The sequence below is a fragment of the Candoia aspera genome, chromosome 16 (genome assembly GCF_035149785.1).
Source record: "Candoia aspera isolate rCanAsp1 chromosome 16, rCanAsp1.hap2, whole genome shotgun sequence".
NCBI classification, from domain to species: domain Eukaryota; kingdom Metazoa; phylum Chordata; class Lepidosauria; order Squamata; family Boidae; genus Candoia; species Candoia aspera.
This window is the reverse complement of record NC_086168.1, coordinates 6,127,793-6,135,723: the sequence shown is the minus strand read 5'-3', so window position 1 is coordinate 6,135,723 and position 7,931 is coordinate 6,127,793. Positions and strand designations below refer to the sequence as shown.

At 42.4% G+C, this 7,931-nt stretch overlaps 1 protein-coding gene across 1 annotated transcript in view; it reads right to left on the bottom strand.

Annotated features, from left to right (window-relative positions):
- Positions 1-6,822: 6,822 nt before the first annotated feature.
- SCAI (suppressor of cancer cell invasion) overlaps positions 6,823-7,931 on the bottom strand; it is a 46,774-nt gene continuing 45,665 nt past the window's right edge. Inside the window, exon 17 of the mRNA XM_063316200.1 lies at positions 6,823-7,159. Within this exon, the coding sequence (XP_063172270.1) occupies positions 7,010-7,159 (150 nt within the window). The 3' untranslated portion in view covers positions 6,823-7,009. The remainder of the gene's footprint in view (positions 7,160-7,931) is intronic.

The following is a 7,931-nucleotide window of genomic DNA, read 5'->3' as shown; positions in this document are numbered from 1 at the left end:
GTTTGTACAATATATTGAACCATAAAGACTTCTAACTCCACTTCCTAGTGTCCACAGTGACAACAGCTGATTTGTTTAAAAAGCAATTACTGCAGTGATATATACATATATTTGGCAAGGTATATTTATTTCTCTGCCATGCCTGAAGTGAGAGGCTGATGTATGTTCTCAGATACTTAACCCCCCCTCATACAAGTCAATCCAGGGATTTCACAATTTCACAGCCACTGGCTTAAACAAATAAATAAAACCAGGAGTTTGAGTTGTAAAATCAGGCTTGGGAAAGTAATTCTTACCCATTGAGGAAACAATCAGCACAAAGCCATCGGTAGTACAATGTTCAGTTGAAATTACTTGTTTCTGACACATCACATTAAAAAAACTGAAGGGGAGAGAACAGATGGAGAGGTAAAACCAGCAAGGAACTATCTGGAAGTCAATTTTAATAGTTCAGTTTTGTTTTAAATCTGTGTCTTCCAATCAGTCATTACACTGGAAATCTAAACAGCCATCGCTGTTAATTGCAATACTGAAGTCTACCTGTGGAATCCAAAGGCATTCCAAGACTGCTAACTTTCTTTCTATTAAACATCAATTTTCCAGACGACTCTCGGATTAACAAAACTGCTCTGAAGATAGAGGAGGAGACTGGCAGGTGCCCTTTCTGACTAACAAATTTTATTAAGAGGCATCAGCTTTTTCACTTCATCAGATGCAGCTCACAAAAGCTGATGCCTCTTAATGAAGTTTGTTAGTCGGAAAAGGTGCCATTAGACTCCTTTTTCCAGCGATAGACTAACGTGGCTTCCCCTGACAGTGCCTGAAGATCTACTATCTTAAGGGGGAAGACAGCATGAAGTAACAATAAAAAATGAGAACAGGGGAGGAAAGAAAAAAAGAAAGAAAGATTTCCTCTTTAGCAGCAGTTTAAAGCATGGAAATTGAGATACAGATTGATATTATTTGAACTGAAGTGTGCTGACCACCTACTCCTAAAGGCTCACAAACACAGCATTAAGCAAATATGTTTATTGTATACTGGTTATACATATAATTTGAGTGGGGCTCGATACAAAACCCATGTACACAACCAATGAATGTCGTCACATTCTAAGTGAACATAACCAACATGAAAATCTTCAATACACCAATAGCAAAACCCCAGATATGTCATATTCTTGTTACGCAACATAAAAGCAGGTATGTGGGTTTGTCCGTACAGTATTTTGTTTCCTTGAATGCTGTGTCAGGTCTTGAGAGAATCACAGTGTTAGCCTGAAAAATCTGAGCGGTGGAATAGTCTTCTTGACAGTAGTAAAATTGAAGGAAGGAAGCAACAGATGCTTTGAGTCTACAGAAGCTGCCCCATATCGCACTCAAAGAGCTCTTGTTGAACCCTTAGAAAAATACATCTGCACAAACCACAGCATGAATGATCAATGTCAGCCAACCAACTGGGAGAAAAATCTGACCGGATGAAGGAAAAAAGAAAGATCTGTGAAGGAATATATGGCTTACATAATTCCGATACATTGAAGAGACACACACGCCTGCAAGGATTACAGGTTTCCACATCAACTGGGTTCTAGAGTTCGGATGCAATTCATTCTTGGCAAGTAGAGGGGGGGAGCCATTTACAAGGAGGTAAACCAGAAAGCCCCCCCTCCCCCCCAAAAAAACTCTCAGCGTCAGGAAAAAGAAAAAAAGAGCGTCAGATCAGGAATGTTCTAGAAATCTCAAGTCATCACATGGATAGGTTGGCACCAAGATGTGGTTCGGTATCAAAGGTAACAGTGGCTTTGTGAACAGCTACACACAGCATCACCACATGCACTATGGACTAGCAGCACTTATAACAAGTTAGGCCAATGTCAAACAGCTGTGCTTCATCTCTTCAGCGGAGATGCTAAGAGAAACAGTTCTGTGCCCTACCACGTGCGTCACACTTCAATAACAGGTCAGTTATAGACAAGCATTTGCTACAGATATATATATATATATATATTTTACCGCTAAGAAGGCAAAAGGTTGAGTACAACTTCCAAACAAATGGTGCGTTTTTAGACACAAAACCAGCCATGTTATTAAAAAAAAAAAGTTTGTTTTCTTTTTTTAAAGGGAAAAAAAAAAGGAAAGAAAAATGTCGCTGTTCTAAGTATAAGGCAGCAGAGTGCCCTGGCCAGTTTCAAATCCTTATACGCATGCTAGGATTTTGGTTTCTGCAAGTTTGCTTGAATTTTTGTGCAAATCCTACCCTACTGAAACAAACATTAGAGCGTCTGAAAAATATGCTTTCTGTATTCGTGTCCCCCCCCCCTTCAAAGCTGTTAGCACTGGGTTGGGGTCCGTATTTAGTCATCCACAAACTAAAGGATGAAGTCAAAGAAATACATTACTAACTTTCAGAGATTTCGATTAGTCTATTTCAAGTCTAAATTTGACTCGACTCATATTATTCAGCAAATGTTGGCCAATGGAAACAACAGGTTGTTGTTTTTTTTAAGTGTGCGACAGGGTTCAGTGATAAATTTGTACAAACTTTTTGCTGCATTATTCAAACCTTCCCATGCGAGCAAAGGACTTGGAGGATTGCAACAGCTGAGAGACCACGCCACATTTTAAAAAATACAGTGAAATCCAAGCATGTGCCAATCAAGAGGATTACAAGGCTCATAGAAACAAACAAACAAAATACATACATCACCATGCAAAACAGCTGCCAAAGGGCAGGCTTAAAAAACAGACCCACATTTTGATCATCAAGAATTGATCATGAGGCCTTACTGCTATTAGAATTCTAAACCACCAATAAAAGTCAAGCTGAAAAACGACATGAAATGTCTAGAATTGTTCATGAAGCATTTGCTTGCATCTTTGGAGAGGGAGGAGGGAAGGGGAAGGAAGGAAGGGAGGGGGAAGGAAGGGAAGGGAAGGGAGGAAGAGAGGAGAGGAAGGGAGGGAGGGGGAAGGAAGGAAGGAAGAGAGGAGAGGAAGGGAGGGAGGGGGAAGGAAGGAAGGGAGGGGGAAGGAAGGAAGGAAGGAAGGAAGGAAGGAAGGAAGGAAGGAAGGAAGGAAGGAAGGAAGGAAGGAAGGAAAGGAAAACACATCAGAACTCTTAAGTTTCACTAGAAAGATACCTCCTTCAAAGTAATAAGCTATGTGTTTGCTTATTCTAGGAAGCAGAGTTGTTGTTGTTTTTAATTCTCCCTTTATACCTGCACATGTCTATTTAGCTGCCTCAACAGGACAAAGAAAGAAAAGCTGGTTTGTTGTGCTTCAGCTCCGGGAGATATGTATGTTCTGTTGAACAAGGCTTGGTCCCATCTTGGTTCTGCTATCTAGCTTTGCTCTCAAGCAACTTCATATCGTCATTTGTAGGCCTGGTTAAGGACGGGATGGAACTGTGATCTGAACCGGGACTCCAGAGCAAACACAAATTTCTGCAATGAAAGCAGTAAGTGTTGGCGTGGTCACCTTCACAAGAATGTGACACAGGGAAGAGAGATGTGGAGCCATACCACCATACATTCTAACCCACCACCTTTCCTGGCAGAAAGCCAATCGGAACAGAAGGATAAATGGAAACTAACCCTATTCTCAAAACATGCCTTCCTAAAGAATTCTTTGTAATAACTGGAAGAAAAGACCTCTACATATATTCAGAGAATGACACGATTCAAACTGAAGCTGAAAAGAAAATTACGGCTTTAGTGTCACCGAATCAAAATACCAATTTTTCAAGATTCCTTTCCTTCTGATTTAGCTTCTTCAGCATCAACCTTTGCTACGTTTTACAGGGACCGTTACTGATTTCTATGCTCTGTAGACAGACACATCAGAAAGGATACCTTTACCAGAAAAATGTATTCATAAATAAAATACACAAGGTGTTACTAGGAACTTAAAACAAGAGCATTTTCTTGAAACCTGTTTTTCCAGTGCATTGAAAGCAGAAGTTACAGTCTCCAGAGAATCAGGCACTTAATTCCTCTTGTCACCACCAGTTGGAAAAAAGGGATGTCAATGCCAGGGTCCAAAGTAGAGACCTTTTATTGTTAAAGTATGTATCTTATCTATCAATGAGTTAAAGGCCTTATTCATAGCTTTATGCTTATAGTTTACAAGTACCAGCAGATACAGAAAGACAGCCCTCCCCAACTGGTGTCCTGCAGATGTGTTAAAGATCCCCACCCTTCAGCTACATCTGGAGGACATTAGCCCAGAAGGCACACTAATAAATGTCTCTCTTCGTATGCAGACCAAGTAATCAGACAACACTGAGGCAAGATGGAGCAAGGCCAGAGTAGAATCCTATCACTATCACCACCACCACCACCACCACCATCAGGCAACTAGAGATACCGGCTTGTTTAACATCCAAGGAAGATGCTTTCTAGAAAGTGGTGAATAGAAACATATTCTTAATCAACTTCCTCCAGAATGATCTCATTTAAAGAACTTGGAAATACACCAAAGGAACTCAGCAACGCAGGAGCACCAACCTGAGGGCTGAGGCATCTGTGTTACCAGCCTAGCATCTGGTTGGTGACTCAACCTGAACAGCGTTTCTTAATGATGCTACCCTGCAGGCATGACTTCTGCTCAGAACCTACATATACTTTTTCTTAATTCTGTACACCGACGGTTCCAAGGTCTCCTTATTTATAAATATATCTACATATTTACAGGCACACATACACATTTACAACTCGGCAGGCGGAGCACGTATAGGGCAAATGCGTGACTGTCACCCACACCACCTTTTAGAAACAAAATTGGGCAGAAATGACAAAGCGCCGCTGAAGAAAATGGGCCGCCCTAGACCAAACCTCGCGCCATTAAAAACACTTTGCTGTGCAGCTGCTCGTTTGATTGCCAAGTCAACAATGAAGGCATTTCAAAGCCAGAACTACTTCCTTCTTCTTCGGAAAAAACTCTGCCAACTCAATACCTATAATATCATCTTCATTGCACTTTAGACCCGGCCTAAGGCACCTCTTGCTATCACTCCCAAACGTTGCCTTTTTTCAGATTGGCAACAGATCCCAGCCCTGCTACTTCTAACGGGCTGGCGGCTGCATCTTCGCCTGGAGAGTAGCTTGTAGGACCATCGGCAGAGACAGATGTTGAGAAAAACCGTATTTCCTTGGGCATCTAGACCAAGAGAAAGGACTTCTTCATCACCACTCCCTCCAGCCTTGTTCGATCCTAGCTACCAAAGGATCACATCTGCCACTAAACTTTTCAAAAGCACCCCATAATATATTGTGGAATATGCTTGCTAAGAGATCTCCCCCCCCTTTTTTTTTTTTTTAAAAAGTGGTGGAATTATGCGCTCACTCTAGCTTGCTAAGCCCAAACACATTGATTTCTATCAAAATCCTCTTTGGGGAAAAAAGCTCAGGATGGGATGCCACCAGCCCCTTTGAAAATAGCAGCAGACAGACACAAAGCCGACACAATGATTTGCTCAGATCTCCTCCTAAATCTTGATGTTTGAGTATGCTTTTCCCATTTTCCATCTACAAGTCTTCTTTGCTGGACTTCAAGCATTAACATTGTCCTTGAGAAGCAAAGTCGTCCTGGCTACATAAAGCACAAGTCACTGGATGCAGACTGGAGGCAAAGGAACGCCAACGTAGATTTGTTCCAAGAAAGCTCTGGAGATAGACCTCCATTCTGAAGTGGTGTGCCTCTTAAAGCCAGATGCTGAGGACCACTGGAGAGCAGTGTCTTTTCTTCATGTTGCCTCTCCTTTCCTTCAAAACAGGTCATGCACTTTTCCAGATTGCTCCTGTTCATGTTTTTTTCCCCCAAAAGTTCATCCAGCCAAAGCTATGAGCTTTCTTCAAGGTTTCCTGTTGGGTGAAGTAGCCATGAATCCTATTTGCCCTTCTCTTACCTAGCTCTGGAAGGTGGACATTTCTCACTGGCAGTGAAAGAAGTGATGAGCCTTCCCCCGTCTCGGTTTTCTTTTTTGAGCAGCTGGGGCACAGAGACAAGGCAGTGATTTTTATTTTTTTCTTCCGCCAGGTGAGCTCCTGCCATCAAAGTATGGATGGGATGAAAGCAACTCTTCTAGAACTTGAGGTGGAAGTGCTGGGGAGAAGTGTCACCAAAGAAATTTCCACATCTGGCAGAGAGCATTGACCACAGCTGCCTGCCCAGAAAGGGAGGGCATGTTTTGCCCATGACTTTAGCCCAAAGCTGGAGAATAGCACAGAGGGTGGTCCGTAATGAGAAGGGGAAAATCTTTTGATGTGATAGTAGGCCATGAGCCAACGTTTCAGACTTAGGGAGATAAAGCCCTGCATCCTTAGTCAATGTGCAATATAGGCTTACTTCTCAAAAAGAAACTTACGGGCAGCGCTACATTTTCCAAGATTATACTACCATCCCTTCAAGTGAGCTGAACTCTTCCAGGGGTTCGGGGGTTGACCAAGCATATTGACTTGAATCGACTTATTGCTCTCTGCTTTGCACAATTTGTAGTCCCACCATCCACGTTTTAAAATCCATAATCTTTGGGGATAGAAGATACTTCTTTTTTTTCTGATTTTTTTCCTCTCTTTTTTTTTTTCACTTTTTGCTTTCAAATTTTTAAAAATAGTATAAAAATAAAGAATTTGCACACAAGGGCTAAAAGTGACTGGCTGCATTTAAATACTTGGGAGAGAGTGTGTGTGTGTGCGTGCGCGCGCATATGTGTGTTGTGTGGCCAGCTACATCTTCCAAATCAAAGCTTCAAAACCCATGAGATTGCTTTAGTCTAAAATTGTAAAACGTGTAGGAGGGATCGGTTTATCAAAATTGACTCCACACTGAATGGAACAGCTGCGCCCACAGCTATTTTACTCTTTTAAAAGGAAAAAAAAAACCTGTAAGTTCAAAAATAAAACTCAAGTAAACTCCTTTTGTGGATGTTCACATTAGAAAACAGCAAAATTTCAAAAATCTGCAGCTAGGGCAAAAACTCTGCAGTAAGACATCCAGACCGTTTGCTTCCGTGTTAATAATCATCGAGGGTGGTTTCCAGGAACACGTTTCGGACATCTAGGATAGAAGCCAATTCCAAAATATGCTTCTGGAGGTGTGGATTTTCCACTGTTTCATCCCTGGGCAGTTGGGGATAGGATTCAGGGTAATTCCTGGTTTCCTGCTGGAGGAAACGGAAGAGGATGTAAGAAAACAGCAACACGGAGCAATTGAATTGTCTGATAAAGACATCATAAGGAACGGAAAGGCCTTTCAAAAATACGTTGCTGGCAGACATAGCAGAAGTTTGTTTGTTTGTTTATTTTCTATAGTTTTCTAGGAGTTACTCAAAGCTGCCTACAATTCAAGCAGAAATGGAGGAGGGCTGGATATTTACACTGATGTATAAGTCTTCTGCCAGGGCAGATCCTTTGCTCCTTCCTTCCTCTGCACGAGCAAGCAATTCAGCACGCCTTCAACTAACTATACTGTAGCTATCCGTGCTGTCTAAATTAGGGTTATGGTTCACAGCTTTGGAACAATCCAGGATACCAGAGCGAGATGGGAAGTTGGTCTTGGGTCCCAGCTTATTCCCACACTGCTAACTCTGGTTTATGCAGGGTAGGAAACTATAGGTTCCTTTCTGGGGGAGATGGGTGGTGTTAGAAATTTGAGAAGTAAATACACACATACATAAATAGTCAAATCAAGCAGAGAGGGCATGCTACGGACCCCATCAGCAAAGGAATTTCATCTGGCGGGGTCCAGGAGGCAGGCCTTCTCTGCAGTGGCGCCCGCCCTTCGGAATATCTTGCCCCTGGAGGTGAGGCGGGCGCCCTCGCTCCCAGACTTCCGGAAGGTTTTAAAAACCTGGTTCTGCCGCCTTGCCTGGGATGGGAAGGGCAACAGCTCTCCCTGGGGGTGGTTGGCGCCGTAGCGCCCTCCCGACTGAATGA